General features: G+C 42.2%; 1 protein-coding gene across 3 annotated transcripts in view; it reads left to right on the forward strand.

The window, feature by feature from the left end:
• Positions 1-18,863, forward strand: part of UST (uronyl 2-sulfotransferase) — a 282,805-nt gene that overhangs the window by 226,986 nt on the left and 36,956 nt on the right. The window contains exons 6-8 of one of the 3 annotated variants that reach the window (XM_045544549.1): positions 2,495-2,592; positions 4,622-4,779; positions 11,526-11,623. In XM_045544549.1, the coding sequence (XP_045400505.1) occupies positions 2,495-2,592; positions 4,622-4,779; positions 11,526-11,593 (324 nt within the window). In that variant the 3' untranslated portion in view covers positions 11,594-11,623. Of the gene's footprint in view, positions 1-2,494; positions 2,593-4,621; positions 4,780-11,525; positions 11,624-18,863 lie in introns of those variants that run through there. The other 2 variants (XM_045544550.1, XM_045544548.1) reach the window with 2 other exon arrangements.

The following is an 18,863-nucleotide window of genomic DNA, read 5'->3' on the forward strand; positions in this document are numbered from 1 at the left end:
CCGATGTCCTCTGCCCACTCCTGTGAGCCTCCGGCTGGGGTTGCTGGGGACGGAATCAAGGCAGGGTCAGCAGGAGGAAGAGGCGTCTGCTTCCTGTCTTGCTCCCAGGGCTGTGTGTCTTGGCTCTCTCCTGCCATTTATCCACTCATTCATTCAATATTTATTGCACCCCTGCTTTCTCCAGGCAGGGTGCTAAGCGCCAGAGATGCAGTGAACAGTCTGTGCTCTCATGAACCTACAGCCTGAACAAACAAGGGTGCAAGGACTTGTGCAAAGGCAACTCCGGAGAAGCAGCAGGTGCTGCAAGAATCTCTGTGGGGGCCTCTGGCAGTCTTTGCTCCCCTGCCCCTCCTGTTAATGCAGGACTCTGGGGGCCTGGCTGCATATGTGACAGATCACGGGATGCCTGTGTCCCAGCACCATCACTTTAGTGCGCCCCTCAGTGCATGACCTCAGCAGACGGACACTGCCCTGGCCAGAGTAGCCCTGCACTCTGCTTCTCACCCAGCTCCTAGCTCCTTCCTGCTAACTGCTGCTGCGGAGGGGAGGCCACAGGGTTACGGGGTCCCTGGGACCAAAGGCTCGGGTCCCTGGAAGGAGGTGGACTACCAGAGGACACAGTGTGAGTGTGAGGGAGGAGGGGGACTCAGAAGCCAGTCGCCCTCCCACACAGGCTTTGGTTTGTTTTGCAATGTGTACATCTTATAGTTTTCCCACAAAGAAAGTAAAATGCATTCATTATAATAAAAGCTAACATTTCAAAAATGAATAAAGTAAAAGTTGAGTGTATTCCCATCTTCCTTTATGCCTGCCACCAGAAATAAGCACTTTTCATATTATAGTTTGGTGTGCATCCTTCCAGACATTGTAGAGTTTATATAAACATATGTTTATTTTTATATTATCCTACATATTCATATTGTCCTGTAGTCTACTTGTTTTCATTTGAAAATTGATCAAGGACACTTTTCAGGATGGTACTTAGAGATGCTCCTTATCCTTTGCAGGTATCCAGTATTGCATTGCATGAATGTACCATAACTTCTTTTAAAACAATCCCCCATTAATGAACTTTTAAGTTCTGCATATTGTGTTGTAATAAATCTTGCAACAATGAATATGCCTATCGTACATCTCTCTGTGTCAGATTCTTCTTAGGTATTTTAGGTCTAAAATCATGCGTTTCTAATGGGTTTTCATCCACAATGAGACGCTCTTAACCACTTTTCACTTAACCACATGGCTGGGTGGGCTGATGCACCACACTCTGCTGCTTCTCACATATTCCTCTCTGAAATACACGGTGCACCTCTGCTGCCCACAGTAAACTCAGGTGATTGAGTATATTCAAGTGTGTTTGTTGCCGACTCTGTTTATTTCAGTTGGATTTCTTGCTGTAATTGAATAATTTCTTTAACTAGTATATAAGCCAAAGAAGTATGAATGGATTATTGTTGAAGAAAGTGTTGTTTTTAAAAAGTGTAACTTTTACTTTTTCCCATTCCCAAATCAAACTAAAAAATTTTTAATAGCTGAGCACCTATCTCCCTCTTATTAGATACAGTGGCTTCGACCAACGCATAAACTCAGTTCATCACCATGTTTGGGAGTTACACCCACTCTTAACCTGCCTTGCTGATATTGTGTCTGGAAAAACATCCCACAGCCATTTAGTTTGTTTGTAAATTGGGTGATCTTTTCTCCTTAGAAATACCTGAAACCAGGCATGTCTTATCGAGGGTATCCAATGATAAAAGTTGGTTTTGAGCCTTTTCCTCACCCCACCAAGCCACTTCCAGCTCGTGCAATGCTAACAGAAACACCATGTTTAACCTCACATAAGGGAAATAGAAAATGTGGGAGCCACAGCTGTTGCCTTTGAAAGTGAAAGGATGTCTGTATATAAACACCCTGTCACTTTGTAACCTCACATAACACTAGAAATGATTTTACAGCCCCTCTAAAATGTACAAACCCTTTATGAGAATATTGTGGGTACTTAATTGTTTGTTGGACACACGGATACACAGGAAAACACGTTTCTACAGGGTTGACCATACAGGTGTCTGATTAAGTCAGAATTAGTTAAGAATGAAGACATATTGAATTCAATCAACAAACATTTATTGAGTGCCAACTGTATACTGACCAGTTGGCTGGCAACTGCCGGGGCCACCACAAAACACAACAGGTACAACTGCCCTAAAGATGCTGGGGACCCAGCGAAAGTCTTCGTGCCACCAGGAAGTGCAGAGATGCAGTTGACTCAGCAGAACAATCACTCCCTGAAATGGCCCGGCCAGATGTGTGCCTGGCCAGTGGGACGGGATGTTGGGAGGCAAAAAGAAAGTGTTCTCATGAAATCTGTGAGTTCCCTACATCTTCTCAAGGCTTGCCCACATAACTTAAGCATTAATGTTACTTAAACTGTGTGACATTGGACAGAGCACTGCAGAGACCACGCGACATCTCACTGCTGTGCTTTCTCTTCCAGGACATCAATGAGTGTATTCTCGAAAACTATCCCGAGTGCTCCAACCCCAGGTTATTTTACATCATTCCGTATTTTTGTGGACAGCATCCCAGATGCAGGTAAAGTCTAAAACAGGTTCATGGCTTGTGCACATGCACAAGAATGGAAAACCCACCAGACTGGCACTGTGGAAATCTTTTGTATCCCTGGTCTCTCAGCCTTCTGGAATTCAGCTTATATATACTATTAATCTTTAAAGATACCGTTTGAGACTCCAAATGTTTTATAAATAATGAAATTTAAAAATCAGGGTCCGACAGAGCCCTCAGGGGACCACTCTATAAAGCTGTGTAACTGGAACCAAACCCTTGTTTATACCTAAAACAGCTGTCACTACAGAGCCAAGAGATGGTGTAGACCAGGGCCACGTGCCCAGCCTGCTCCTCCTTGGTGTCTGTACTTAACCAGCAACCGTCCCTGCCCTGGTGGCATGTCCCCTTGGATCTGAACCACTGGAAGTTCACACCCACAATTCCATAATATCTCTCTCACGAGACATCCTTAGTAGACAAAGAGGAAGGTGCTTTCTAGCAGTCACCTGTCAACCTTTCTTCAATGCATGACCATGTGAGTGACATACTCAGATAGTCAGGGCCCTCAGGGTGTGGTGTGCCCACGTCCTGTCCTGCACCAGCATCCCTGGGTACTTGCTAAGCAGCCCAACCTCATCCCGTCTCTGAGGCGAGGCACAGCCTGTGTAGCCACCTTTCCCGGAGAGTCTGGTGTAGCTGCAGTTGAGATACTAGACAAATGACCGAGCCTAGAGGAGAAACGGTAGCCACATGAAGGCTTTTCTTTGCTTGGTGGACAATAAACCCTGTTATCAGAAGTGACTTTATGGCCCAAAGGAAACATTGATTAAAGGGTCCTTGTGTTTCTGAAGAGGCCAAAGGAGCCTGCTGCTTCTAAACTGCAAGGCCTTCGTTGCACTTCTGCTTACACTGTGATTTCCACCCAGTTGTTGTTGTTGACGCTGTTTTGTTCAGTTAACCGTAACACAAGAGTTTGCCTATGGTCCAAATTCTGGGACTAGGAGTGTCAGAAAGCTTCATCATCAACTTCCTGAGTTTAGGTGGCCTCCTCCCCCCCGACCTGACCCTTGCCCTAATAATAAATACCTCCTGGCTCATATTTAGTGCTTCAGACACTGGGAAGATTTGGGGCCAGATGACTCACTTTCTGATCACGGTGAAGACATTTGTTCCAAGAAACATAATTTTTCTCCCTAAAATATTTTTTTTATTCTTATTTCAGCATATTCCTAAAATATTTTTTAAATTGTATATTTCCTAATCTGGGAGAGATTACTCATGACTCCTTGTCTTGAAACACACACAATGATCTTCAAAACTCTTTCAAAGTGTCACTTCGTTCAACCTTTACAACAATGCTTTGAGCTCGATAAGGGCTGTTATTACCATTTTTCAAAAGAGAATCCTGGCTTGCCCAGCGTCCCCCAGATGGTAATGACAGCCAGGCCCAGCCCAACCCCTGGCTTCCTCTCGCTTATGTAAGTGTCGGTTCAGAGATCTGGCCCACGAATGAGATTAGGCTGTTTTCTCTCTGTGATTTAAAACAAAACAAAACAGAGATTTCTCTCTAAACTCTTTCACAACAGAAGTTGATTAGCAGGCATGACCTGACACCGATTTTGATTTCTACATAAATACTATGTCGGTAAATTCGTATTTCAAAACGTCTAACTTGATTTAGTTGGTTCAGTGTGGTCCTCCTATTAAAAAGCGTTCTAATCCCCCTTGATGAGTGTGTGTTAGGACCTCACTGCCTGTGCCCGTATCCGCCTTCCCACAGACGCTTAGGCGGGGCCCTCTGCGTTCCAGGCCCTGGGCTGGACTTTATGCACAGATGAAAATGACAGAGTAGGGGATGGTGAGCAGGGCAGGGGGACACCAGCTGGAAAGACGGGAAGGGATCTGGATAGGGCTGCATCTGGGCTGGTCCTTGAAGGAAACAGGATTTGGACTTATGAAAATAGGGGGTGGGGTAGAAGGGATGAACTTCCAGTGTGATGTTGCTGCATTTCAAAACTGGATCTTTGATTTAAAAATAATTTTTATATCCATAAAGGGAGCCTGGTGAGTGGGCCCTTGAAAGAGCAAAGCTGAACGTGAATGAAAACTTCCTGCTCGTGGGGATTCTCGAAGAGTTGGAAGATGTGCTGCTTTTACTGGAAAGATTTTTACCTCATTACTTCAAGGGCGTGCTCAGTATCTACAAAGACCCAGGTAAGTCCATTTGTAAGCAAGCTCTTCTCCAAGAGAGGTCTGCTTCAAGGGTGACTCGCCTAGAAAAGGCCTCAGGAGACAAAGGAGTGAAATGATCTCTTCTGCTAATGAAGGGCAGCTCCCCGGGCTTGCAAAGAAAGGTTAGAACCACAGGTTATGGATTCCAAAACCTTGAGCTTCAGGTTCAAATGTAAAATCACTGTGTTCTAAAGGCTGGATGGTTCCATTTCTTGTCCCCGTGGAAACTAGAATTGGCAACATGCTCCATCAGCCTTGTCCTGAGCATGTTACTGGGGAGAACAAACAAATCTGCAACGTGCACACCTGGAGCCCACTGATGGAAACAGGCGTAAGTACGAAAGAAACATCCTTGTGATGAATTATCTCGGGCCCGACTTCCATTTGACAAAAGCACTCTAGCGTATAAAATCCTGGCAATAGAATAGATAGAGCAGCAAATTGAAAATACAATTATGATTTTATTCTAACAAACCAAGTGGTCTTCAAATAGAAGCAAGAAATAGGATGTGGCAAGGCAATTACGAGAGTTGCCCATAATATCGTTGTAAATATAATTACTTTCTGAATCCATCATTTATTTTTTTCTCATTATTATTTTATCCGGAGAGAAAGACAAACGACATTGTTTGTTTCTTTCCCATTCTCCTTAATCTACTGCTGCCACAACAAGCCTTGCATACTCATTCGCTGATGACAGTGTTCTGCCTTGCAGAAATAAGGGGCAGATGAAAAGCTCCCCAAATTCGATCTGCTGCCTCTCATTCCACGGCCAAACAGGGATTGTAGCCAAACTATGCCTGCATCACTGGCAAGTACCAAGACCCAGGTAAACTGGTTTTTGTCCAGAGAGCCCCAGAGGCTGTTACGTAGGGTTAAAGTGGCCCTGCCACCACCAGTGGTTTGCTGGAGGAAGATGGATAGATGATAGATGCTGCCTTAGTCTCCCAACTCATTCAGAGATAAAATCTGGTTTATGTACTTGCAGGAACATGACCAGAAATCTCAAGGTGTGCCCTGTAGGTGTGTCTACTCAGTAACAAATGTGGTTTGAATAGCTGGAAGCATAATACACCTTAAAATAGTTTTTGAAACTAGGACTTCTTTTGCCTTTCAACAACAAGCAATTTAAAGAGTTTACAGAATTTAAATTTAAAGAATTTAAAAGCTCTAACATGTCTGATTTTTAGTTCTATAAGACCATATAAACTCTGCCCTTTGTGCAAGGAGAGGTCTTGTCCTAAATTAGACTCCTATGAAGAAAAAAGGTTTACATTAATCATTATTACTGTCTCCTTTTGGCTTTATCTTGCTGTATGGCCTGCATGCATGTTTACGTGTGTGTGTGTGTGTGTGTGTGTGTGTGTGTGTGTGTGTGTGTGTGTAATATACAGTATGAGATAAAAGGCTGACTGAGTCCTGGTGACACATAGTTGTTAAATAAAATGAACACTCTTGTCCCAGTATTTGGGCAGAGGATCAGTGAGTTGACATTAGAGTCCTCTTCCCTGTTACCCATCATCATCCTCCATCCTAAATTCTGGAAGAGACGACATTCACTGGATGCAAAACGCAGCACAAGGGGCGTGGACTTGATAACTCAGATGAGGATGTTTTTATCTTTGTTCTTTTTAAATACAGACAAACCACCCACAGACAGCTTAGCCCAAAGGGCCCACTTACCTGGCTGCTGTCGGGGTGTACCATATTGACGTCCTAACTATTTTCTCCACGTAAATATGTGACTTCTCAGAAATTGTGGGTCTTCATCCTGTGATCTGAAAGCACATTCATTAAATGAGAAAAGATTTCTGAAAATTGAGTTATTATTAGCTCTTTTACCTTCAGCCACAATCTTTCCACCTATAAATTAAAGACTTTTTTCCCCTTAGAGTTTGGCATAGCAGTATATTAAATATCGCAGAGGAATAGGGACATCTGGTATTCCTGTGTAGTGGGATGAAAGGTTTCCATAAGTGAGTCCACTTGGACAGTCCACACGGTCCAGCTGTACTAGCAGTTAAAATACTGAAACGCTGCTATGCGGCCCCCAGGGTGCACCTGCCACCCTGGCAGCCCCCCTCCTTCTTCCAACACTGAAGTAACGAAAGGGGTGATTCATGGCACAGAAGGGGTCTTCAGGCCCTGGCCCAGCCCTACACTCAGCAACTGTTCTGAGTTCAGTTTCTAAGTGGGACTGGTTGTTAAATATTGTGAATATCACCCCAGTAGAACTCTCTCAGCTGCCGCACGGCATGTGCACAACAAAATGAACCTTTGAGTTGATGCTTCAGTAACTTCTACTGTGTTCTACTGTGTCTCTTGGGCATCTTCTTGTGATTTTTTTCTATGGTAACATTGAAGGCCAAGCAAGTCCACAGTTCCTCTGTCCTGAAGAGTTTCTCTGCCCTCCCTCTAGGAAGAGGACGAGAGAGAAACACACACTCCTGGCCAACTTCTCTATGTATTTTAGCCTTTGTGAATACTGAGCACTTGTATTGTTTTCTCATTGCCAAGTCAGTGGGTTGGTGTCAAATACGTTAAAGGAAGAGGAGTTGCAAGTCACTGTAGTCATTTCACTCATTTGTGCATTTTTGTCTACATTCACATATTACAGCCACTAAAATCATTGCTCTTGCCTTTTATTGAAGAATTTTATAGCTGAATAGAGAACAGAGAGAAGAAAAACTCAAATCTAGGATACTAAGGGATCCAGTGACCCTGAAATCATCATAGATTAACTGATCATCTGAAGAGCTGAATTAAGATGCAAATTGCTACTGGCCATTTTTCTTTGGTGTTCGTCCTGTTATTGAAAACAAAATGCAGGTGTGCTGATTTTTAGTAATCCCTCTCCAGCAATACTAAAAACATGTACATCAGTCTCATTACTGAAGAAAATGCACTAATAGCAATGACCATTTAGGAGCTAGTAAAAACAGTAATGTCTGTCAGTCAAATGGATTGTCACTTCTTTTAGATTGGAATGATATTCATCAATTCTTTCAAATCAGTACTAGTCATGCCAGTAACTCCCCATTTAGAGAAGTTAACAACCTTCCTAAATAACAGCTTGACTGTTTCCCTCCTGTTCATTTCTTGTAGAAAGATATGCTGACATCAAGTAAATTTGTCTCCTACCAAAAATTTTTGAGAAATTTATCCTTTAGAAATTTTTTAAAAGTAGTTATTTTATATTAATATTTGTATTCTGTGGAGACAGAATAGTGTATCTCAGAAGTTTAGGATAGTAAGAACTTAGGATGAACTAAAAATTAAAGTTTTAGTATGATGGATAACAAAGAGAATATGCTTAGGTGTTTCTTACCAGCCAGGGGGCAGTTGCTGATATTGGGGTGAGTACCTTAGAGAGAGCACTTGGAAGTTTCTACCCAGTCCAGGGCGTGGGTTTGAACTCAGGAGAAGCAAGGCCCAAGCTGGCTTTCCTAGGTTAGAGCACACTCCCTGGTTTAACATATACAGTCTCTTTTTTTTATTGATTAATCTCTATTACATTTGCTTATTACTTATCACCTTTCAAAAATGAGAAAAATGAAGCCAGCCCAGAGAAGTCAAGAGACCAAAATACGGAAATGAGGGGCAAGATTCACGTATTTATTTCTGAGCCATGAGCGCTAATGTATTTATGAATAGTTTCTCTCCCCAGCTCTTAAAGCCTGACCTGCTGCTGCAAGCTATCAATATTTCTGTTAGTCATAATTTTTAGGAACTAAAATTTCAGGTAAAGGACAAAATAAATAAGCAAATTAAAGACAAGGAACATCAATATTTGTAATAGGAACAGTCAAGTGAACATCCCTCATCTACACACTTGATTTGGCAAATAACCAAGCTGTTCTGATAGAGCAGCGCCACCTCGTGCCCAGACATGGAACTATATAATCTAATATTCACCCATTACCTTCCTCCTTCCTAGGGACTTGAAAACTCATGTGTCCAATCCTTTTACCTTGTATTTTAAATACTTTCCATTGCTGGCATTACATCAGTATTCATTTTCAACTTGTTTCCATTGCAAATGTAGACACTGGAGCCACAGTAAGGAATTTACTAGACTTTTGTGGGCTACCTTGAGAATCTACTTGCCAACTCTTACAAAGAAAAAATGTGTAATGAACTACAAACAAGTGACTTAAATACTGACTTTGAGGATTTAAGTTCAATTATAAGTTTAATTTCATTTATAAGTTTATATATAAAATATATTTTTAAAAAATATTATTTTAAAATATTTTTATAAACAATGATAGCAAATAGAGTACAAATTTGCATTGCAATATTCAAATCTGAGGTCATTTGCTAGAAAATAATAATATGTCAAAGAATTTTTTATCTTTTTTTAATTTCAGAATATTATGGGGGGTATAAATGTTTTGGTTACATGAATTGCTTTTGTACTGTCTGAGTCAAAGTTATAAGTGTGTCCATCACCCAGATAGTGTGCATTGTACCCATTAGGTGTGAATTTACCCATCCCTTCCTCCCCACTCCCCTCTGCTTGATTTCCAATGAATGTTATTTCCATATGTGCACATAAATGTCCATTGATTAGTTCCAATTTAATGGTGAATACATGTGGTGTGTTTGTTTTTCCATTCTTGTGATACTTCACTTAGAAGAATGATCTTTAGTTCCACCTAAGTTAACACAAGAGGTATTAGTTCACCAATTTTTTTTTTACATTTTATTAATCTACTCATGTATTGATGGGCACTTGGGTTGTTTCCACATCTTTGCAATTGTGAATTGTGCTGCTATAAACATTCGAGTGCAGGTTTCTTTTTTATAGAATGTCTTTTTTTCTATTGGATAAATACCTAGTACTGGGATTGCTAGATCAAATGGTAGTTCTACTTTTAGTTCTTTGAGGTGTCTTCATACTATTTTCCACAGAGGTTGCACTAGTTTGCAGTCCCACCAGCAGTGTATGAGTGCTCCTGTCTCTCTGCATCCATGCCAACATTTGTTGTTTTGGGACTTTTTGATAAAAGCCGTTCTCACTGGAGTTAAGTGATGTCTCATTGTGGTTTTGATTTGGATTTCCTTGATGACTAGAGATATTATTTTAAATAGTATGCTACAAAAGTAATTCAAGTTTTCATCCATCTGTCAATAAAAATGTCAGACTGAGTTAAAACAAATATCAAATGACGAAAGATTGGCCTATTTATAATAAAGAAAAGTCATTCTTTTAAGAAAAGAGCACTGAGGTGGGACTTAGGAGGAGCATCTAGTTCTCTTTCTGTCATGGTCCTGCCCATATCACCTGGGGCAAATGCAGTTTTCAATGGATGGTCTTTAAGAGCTATATTATTATGACACTAATAGATCATGTAGAAAGTTTTAAAGCTGCTTGTTCTCTCTTGTGTTAATCAACACATTTATGGGGTGCTTTTACCCCCTCAGATGGTCCCCATTGCTTTAGTAATTCTCAAGTTTAGTTACGGGAGCTGTCACCACCTAGAGGGCAGGACAGAACCCTGGTTGAAGGGTTATTCGTTTAGAATTTGTTCTTCCCTAAAGCTGTTGATGTTGAAGTGCCCAAGACAGGGATCCCAACTCAAACCCTCTGGCCACGATTCCCAACCCTTTCTCTCCATTACCACATACATTTCCATGGAGAAGACAGTATATCATAATGATTAGAGCTCAGGCTCTGGAATAGACAGCGTGGGCGTTAGAGCTGCTCCTCCGCTTGTTAATTGCCTAACCAGAGGCAAGGTGTAGCCCCTCTAAGCCTCATTTTCCCCCATCCACGTAAGATGTACAAATATTATCTACTTCATAGGGCTGTGATACTCACCCGATCAAATCCTTGCAGAGTCCTCAGCCCAGCCTTACCAGATGGAGAGAGTTTATAATTAGCTATTAGCCTGCCCACCAACCACAGCACAAGAGAGAGACAGGGCTGTGTCTGAGAGCAACTAGGACTTCAAGCTCTCTTTGTAACTTCTACATGAAGGAAAGAAAGAGAAAAAGGAAGAAAGAAAGAAAGGAAAGAAAGAAAGTGAAAAAGAAACAAAGAAAAATAGACAAGAAGGAAGAAGGAAACGATGAACCTTGACTCATTTCATCAGTTACAGCTGATCTATGACTATGAAATCGAAAGCCTTTAAGAAATAACATTTCTGTATTACTGACTTAGAAAGAGAGGAACAGGTATATTCTGGTCAATACGCTGTTCCTGAAACAATCACAGGGGATAAATTACTGGAAATACAGGGTGTCCCCAAAGTCGCCATACGTAGGGAAGATGGAAAATTGTAGCTAAATATACCTTTATTTACAGAATATTCATTATAAAAGTTTTCCTTTGTATGGAGACTTTTGGGATACCCTGTATTACCACAGCGACATGCTACAGGGCTGAAAGACACACATAACCCAAGTTACTGAGTTTTTTTAATCATCTGTTTCTATTCCTAAACTTTCACCAGAAATATCAGGAAATTAAGACCTTTAACTAAATGAAACCCACCGTTGAGATGTGATTGGGGCCAATCACCCCTAACTTATGCCAAATGTTGAATTTTGCAGACTATTATATACCATGTTATTTTATAGATACAGGATGAGTGCCCAAAGATTTGATAGTTTTTATTTTAAAGCCCCTAAGATTCAGTTCTTGAAAAACAATTTGTTTTCCATTTGCAGAATTACGTACTTGAGAACACTAAATTAATGAATTAATAATAGCCTTTGTCCAGCAGGTGGCGATGTCACTCCATTTTCTCAAGAAGTACAAGTTTGCATCTGCAGACAGGAGTTTACATAATGCTTGAACAAAGATGTACAATTATGTTCAATTTGGGGCCTAAAAATGGGATTTTGAACATAAAAAGGATTCCAAGTTCAGTTGATTGCAGTAGTACAGACTGCATTTTATGAGAGCTCATGGCGAGTGAGAGGAGAGTGGAATTTTGTAATCAAAGAAGTTTATGTGAGTTAAACATATATATACCATTAACTTTGGTTTTGTAAAGAGAAAAATCCGTCACTCTACAAAGCCTGAATTAAACAGATGCTGTCTTTCATCTTTCATTTGCTTTTTTTATTTTCCACTTCCTATTGATTTTGTGGACAAGAAAACTCAAAAATACTTTGGGGACAAAGATACAATGATAAGAGAAATTCAGATTAGCTATCTGCAGAAACCAATGCAGTTTTAAAAATAATTATTTATCAAAATAGAACTCCACTTTGCTATTGATTCACTTACCATCGATATTCTCCATAAAGATTTTTTTTTTCACCAGGCCTGTCCTAGGTTCAGATTCTAATAACATTGGCACTGGCTCCCATGTGTGTGTGTGTGCGTGCGTGTGTACACCCATCCATGTTTGAGCAATTAAACTCCTTATTATACAGCACTCATATCTGAGTGAATAGTGTTAGATCACAAAAACAGTAACAGTTTCTAAGTCATAATTATTTGCATAACAAGTTGTGGTTATAAAACATTTTTATGTAGATGATCTCATTTGATTCTTAAATCCTCTGAAGTTGAGAAAGACAAATATTCTTTTTCTCATTTTTTGAACAAGGAAACCAAGGTTCAAAGAGTAAACAACTTGCTCACGGTCAAGAAGTCTTAAGTGACCACACCAATATTCAGGATTCTATCCCCAGAAATACCACAAAACACCATAGACTTGTGACCCTCTAGAAGTATTCTTCATATTTAATCATTCATTCAGACATTAGTGGGTATTAAGCATTCGTAGTGTGTATTGCAGTTGAAGGTAAGAGCTTAAAAATAAAATTTATAGATTATCTCTGTTCAACATGTGGTCTGTTCACTAAGAAACATGAGTTCAGAAATCATCATAGATCATAAACGTATTATCTTAAGCCGGTGCTTGATAACCCACACAGAAGAAAATAATTTTGGGAATGTTTCTACTTGACAACACCTGATAGCTTTCTGGTGGGAGCAGAGGGAAGGTAGGGAACAGTAGTTTCAGGTCTTTAAGGCAGCGTCTAAACATTTAAGCTAAAGACACACAACTGTTCCAACGGTAGCTATTAGGCAAATAGTTAATTAAGAATTAACACATAATGTAAACACCCCTTTAACTCCTAAAGACTTGAGGTTTTTTAGTGAGCATTTTCCTGAGGGGCACTCAGTAACCACAGGCTGATAGCTTTACTCGGCGTACAGAAATCACCTACTCACAAGGATCCAGCCTGCACGTGTGTTCAATGTATTCTATGAAAGCTCAAATTGCAGCATTACATAGATATACTTTAGACCTGTTTCAACTATTACTGTTTGTTTTACTGGAAATAATAATTACCTTAAATTATATCATTTATAAACATATTTTTCACTTGCTTATTAGTTTGTCTTGCCCTGGGCTCATCCCCTCCTTTCCGGAGAAAGCATCACTAATTTCACTAGGTAAGATGAACAAGACAATAGGAGCTCATTCACAGACATTGATTATTTTAGTAATCACTTCACAAAACTATTTTCTCTGTGGAAACTAGTATTTAAGTAACAGGTATGATCTGACAATATCAGAAAAATTCAACAAACACACCCAGCAAATGAGTGTTTGAGCGTCTGCCCTGTGCCGGTCCTGGGGATGAGTGGCATCAAGATGAAGTGTCTAGCGGGAAAGCCATCACAGAGAGGGCTGGGGGCCCACACCCTTGTGGAGGCATTTGTGCTGGGCCTTCAGGGTGCATAGGAGTTTGCCAGGGGGACATGGGAGGAGGCATCGTAGGCAGAAGAAAATTACAGGAGCGGAGGCGTGGCGGTGCAAAGGCATAGAAGTGCCCCAGCCACGTGCCTCTCGGAGCTGGCTCCCCGATCCCTCCCAGGCTCGCTCACCCTGCTGTTGGGACCGTCCTGCACGAGGCAGGGGAAGGTCAGCAGCCTTGGCCCAGCCTGGGACTGAGTCACTCATACCAGTCTCAGAGCCAGCAGCCAAGCCACCACTGCCAGAGGCCACGTGTCAGCCTCCCTGTTTCCCTGCCCTCATCCCAGCCGGACCACCACCCATGCTCCCTTGTTTCCTACCAGCGTGGCAGGGATACTCCCAGGCCCCCATGGCCTCCTCCTTGCATTTTTGCCTGGCTTTTTCCCCAGTCTCCCTGGATAAGATCCAGCCACTCTCTCTGCCCGGGCACCCATCAGCTCCTTGACCCTGTGTGCCTTGCACTGTCTGCGGGGGGTCCCTCCCACTTCTCCAGATGCCAACCACTGCCCTGCCTGACCATCTAGATTCCCATGTGCCCACCAGCACGGACCCCCCCCCTTCTGTTACCAGGCACCTCCTGACCCAGGCCTGAGCTGCCTGTGTCCCCAACACTAGCCTCCCTCTCTGGGAGCCTTGGGATCATCCCTCCAGAACAGTTTCTTCCACACTGCAAAATTCATCTCTTCTGGGTCCCGCCCATGACCGCTGGAGAACCCCATGTGCCCCCCTCTGTGTCTACCCGAGTTACACAGTGTAGCCAGACTTAGGGGATGTACGGTTTTCTCTCTCATGATTCATTTCCCGAGATGAAATCTGGCCAATAATATCTGGGTGTGGGGTGGAGGTAGCAGCGTTCTGCATTCAGAGGTGAATTTCTTCTACTTTAGAGTTTAAGCACTTCTACTTTGAGCAGTTTTTAGTTGAGCTGACAGCTTTGTGTTGAGTAAGACTATTTCTGGGGGGTGGAATTAGTCACCATAAACTTTAAGTTTTGGACTTCCCTGCTAACTCCACTAAGCAGAAATGCTTCTAAAGCTTGGGCAAAGATTAAAGACCTGACCCCAGAAGTAGGTAGTTGATCTTTGTGAAAGACCTCGTGGTCTTCTTTCATGCTTCAACTGTCAAGGTCCCTGTCCACCCCAGGGATTAATGTGGTGATGTGGAAAGAGCCCTCGACAGAGGATTTCAGAACATGCCCTTGGCTCCTGGCCTTAGCTCTCCGACATTTTTTCTTATAAAATGTACCCCCCGCTGGGGTGAAGTGCAATCCTTACCCATTTTGCATGACTCAACATTTTACAATGGAAGCTTCTATTCCTGTCTGACTAAATCTTGTTCAAATAAAAATGTCATTTCCTGGTCTGTATTTTTTTAATGTCTCAGACATTTTTATCAATATACAATGTCCTAGGTTTTCACATCTTGCAAACAACACAGGATTGTGAAAGAATACAGGAAAAAAAACTAGAAATATACCTGTGCACATAACATTGCTTTTTGTGTGTATGTGGTTTCTCACGGGCTATATTAAGCACATTCATTTCATTGCCCACAAACCCATAGAGAAATCAGGCATAATTCCTCACTGCCGAGAATAGGAGGGTTTTCCTTGTCAAATGAGGGTTTCAAATACTTTGACTAGAAGGTCTCACCTCCCAGTCTTCACCATGTGCTTCTAGATGCTTCTGCATTACCATGGCCAGTTTCTACAGGAACTATTTTTCAAAGCATGTGTTCCTAGAATGTTTCCTCCTTGTTTTTTTATATTATTCAGGTAATATAGGTATACAGCTAAAACTCACTTGTACTAAAAGACATATAATGAAAAGCAGCAGGTTTTCTCTTCCACCCCTCCCAAAGATGAAGTCTGATTTTGCAGAGCCAATCACTTTCAGCACAGTGAGATATTTCTTCTGATTGTCACAGCGCTGTTTATAACCAGTATGCACAGGCTACTATTTCTTGATGTATTTGAGACATTATTTAGTTCTCTTATTCTATCACCTTTACCTCTCTTCCTCTCTCCTCCCCAATTTACATTACTGTGACTATATACATATTGCTCACTGCTGATACAAGTAGTACGTCGTGATTTTGTTTCATTTCTTGCACAACTTATTGTTTTTTCTGGAATTAATTATTGCCTTTTGTTTGTTTGCTTAGATTTATTTGTACCTAGTAAAATCTTCATATGCGTCATTAGATCTGTTGCATGAATATTGCTTTTGCTGTTATTTAAATATTAGTATCGAATGAGTATATCACCTTGACCCCTCCCCAGGACCCCTCCCTACCTCCATCCAGAGCTCTTCAAGCTCCTGCTTCTGTCTGGGCTCGTTACGCAAGACGCTCCCCGCACAGCTTTGCTGCAGCTTCCCTTACCGTGTGTCTGTGTTGCATCCCTGCTTTCTGAATCCCATGGATCCCATTTCATGACTTCACAACTCATTTTATTAATGTAAGCAAGATGTCCCCAAGTTGCTTCCTAATGAAAGGTGCATGGGAGGTGAATTCTTATGAGTCACTGAATGTCTGAGAAGCTCAGGACTCTGCTGTCTGCCTTGATTGTTTGTTAGCCAGTGCGAATCAGTGTGGACCTCTTCAGACATGCCTTCCATTTCCCACCACGGTTTCTCACATTCTCTCTCTCCCCTCCCAGCCCCCTCGGGCTTTCCCTTTATTCCTTTTATGAGGTTTTATGACAATATGCCTCCGTGTGTGTGCCAAGTGTTTAGTAGATATTTTCAGGCTTCAAACTCATGTCTTTTATTTCTGGGAATTTTTAAAATTTTGTTTTATCACCACCATTCTCTCTGTTCCACTACTGGAATGCTTTTAGTGGTCAGACATGTGAATCTCTGGATTCATCCTGCTGCGTGCTTTACCACGTCTCCCTCTCTCAATTTTCATCTCTTCCACTTTTTCCCTCTAGAAGAGTTCCTCAATTTGTATTCCAATCACTCTATCGAATCTTCTCTTTTTCAATTTTTTTTATTTTTATATAACATCTTGTTCTTGTTACTGGATGCAATATCACCTTAAATCTATGAAAATTAGAGAGATTTAAAAAAATGTTTTCATCTACTCCTGCATTATCTTTATTTGCTCCAGGTTTCTCTTTACTGCTTTGGTTGGTTTGGGCCTCTCTTGTCCAGACTGAAGGCTGAACTTGCCCTGCTGACTTTTGTCTGTCTGCAGATTTAAGGGTGAGGCACTGCAGAGCTCATTGCCTGTGCTGTGCAAGGAGGCAGGCTCATGACTGGTGGACATCACTTTAGGATGATCGAGCACCAATAGAAGTTTTGCTGGGAAAACACTAGTTAATGATTGTATCTTTTTTCTCTAGAGTTTGTTTGGTTTTCCCATTGCAAAATTCTCCAAACATCTGCTTTGAGGATGGAGGGTGAAGTGGGGTAGGAGAGTGGAGCATGCATCTCATGCTGGTGTGGGAACAGGACCCAAGTTTGACATTTAATGCAACAGTCACTCACGCATTGCTCTTATTTTAGCTCATACCTCTCCTCTGGGGTAGCAAAGCAGTCTGGAGCCTCTGTCCAAATTCTCTGGAGGCTAATCCTGAGAGTCCCTGCCCCCACTGTAGCTATGGAGGGGATCGGGGGCCCAGCTCTCCTACAGGGACACCCCATGCCACCACGTCCCTGTCTCCAGGGGTCCAGTTAAGTGCGCTGGCCCTCCTGAGCCAGAAAGATGTCTCTTTCCGTCAACACTTGGAATGTTCTTCCTCTGCTTTGCTAAGCCGGATACATGCCTCCAACTGTGTTTCATCTTCCAGAAATTGGTTGAGGTCTGCCTTCTTACTGACATCCTCTCCAGCTCTTTGTCCTTGTGATTTTGCAAACTTTAATGAAATTATCATTCCTTTACTGTCATTTTGGTGACATTTTTCAAAGGCTAGACATTGAAGGCATGTCATCAGCCCACTGCATTTAACTGGGAATGTCCTAACTACTAGAACTTTAAGATTCTGTTAAGATTCTGCCAGTTTTGTGTTTACAGCTCTTAGCTACATCCGTTACACACATTTCTTTCATGTGATACCTATATAGCCGTGATGCCAATTGAACTACCATGGAGTTGCCTTCAGCATTTATATCTTGGGATCACAGTACCGATGAAATTTCAAAGCAAAACAAACAAAAACAAGATCTTTTAATAGCAACTGGTTAATTAATCCCCTTTGGGGTTTTACTGCATGTTGTTATGATGAGGCTTCAAACTACTATGTTTTTAAAATGACCTAGAAGACAAACCAGGGCCATTTTGGAGGTCTCTTGTGGGAGAAATTGTGAACTGTAAGAACTGATAAAAAGACATGCCTGTGGTCAGAGGTACAGTGCATGACCATTCGAACATACCATTCCAATATAACTTGGCAGAAAAAGGCAACTCCGTTTCATGTGCTGTCAGGTGTCGGTTTTGGGGAAACGTCTTTTCTAAACTTACCCAAGGACAGTGGCAAAGGCGTCGGAGTGGCAGAGTTAAGGCCCCCGGTTGGCGGGCACGGTCAGCTCATGTACAGAAGAAAAAGAAGCCATTGAGAAGGTTTCTCGGCAGCAGCTGCTTTAGTAGCAGTAGCAGCAGCTCATATAACAAATGTTTCATGACGAATGCAAACAAAAGCCAGCTCCAAAATTCCAGCCATGCTATGTCCAAGCCAGTTCAAAATCGTATAACCACTCCATTTGAGTTTTTCCCCTCTCTAAATACATTCCATATGAGCCGTGGTGTTGGGGCTGCTGGGATCTCCTGCGTTCACTCAGAAAGCCGTTTTTAAAGCCCAGACTGAAAGGAAAGTAAGTCAGTGGGAAAACAAACTCAAAGAAAACACTGAGGCACAGGTGTGGGGGGGAGGTGCTCGCCCCCGCCAGGTATGTCCCCTGGAATGAGGCTGGAGGCTGGGAAGCGGTTACCCCTCCTCAGGGGCACAGAAGGAAGAGTGTTCTTGCCTGGTAGTGGGAACATATTCCAACGGGGCCCCTGTGTCTGCAGTGGCCATGGCCACAGCCGAGCACCGCGGACTCAAAGTGTGGTCCACGGACCCGTGCCAGCCCGTGAGCTGCTTTGCTACAGCCCATGACGAGATAAGGGCAGAAACCGAGAGTAAGCATTTGGAAACTCTGATGGTAATTTGATCACTTTTCTAACGATTAATTTTTACTGTAGTTGACAAAAGTATCAATCTGAAATGGATTATGGTGGGGAGGGAATTGGAGGTTGTTCAAGAAGCACTGCTGTAGGTTCTCCTACTGGCACGGGCTGCCCAGGTCAGCGAGGAGGAAAGCCGCCCAACCAGCAAGATCACTCCTACGGCGTTTGGGG

This window comes from Lemur catta, chromosome 2 (assembly GCF_020740605.2).
Source record: "Lemur catta isolate mLemCat1 chromosome 2, mLemCat1.pri, whole genome shotgun sequence".
In the NCBI taxonomy this organism is placed as follows: domain Eukaryota; kingdom Metazoa; phylum Chordata; class Mammalia; order Primates; family Lemuridae; genus Lemur; species Lemur catta.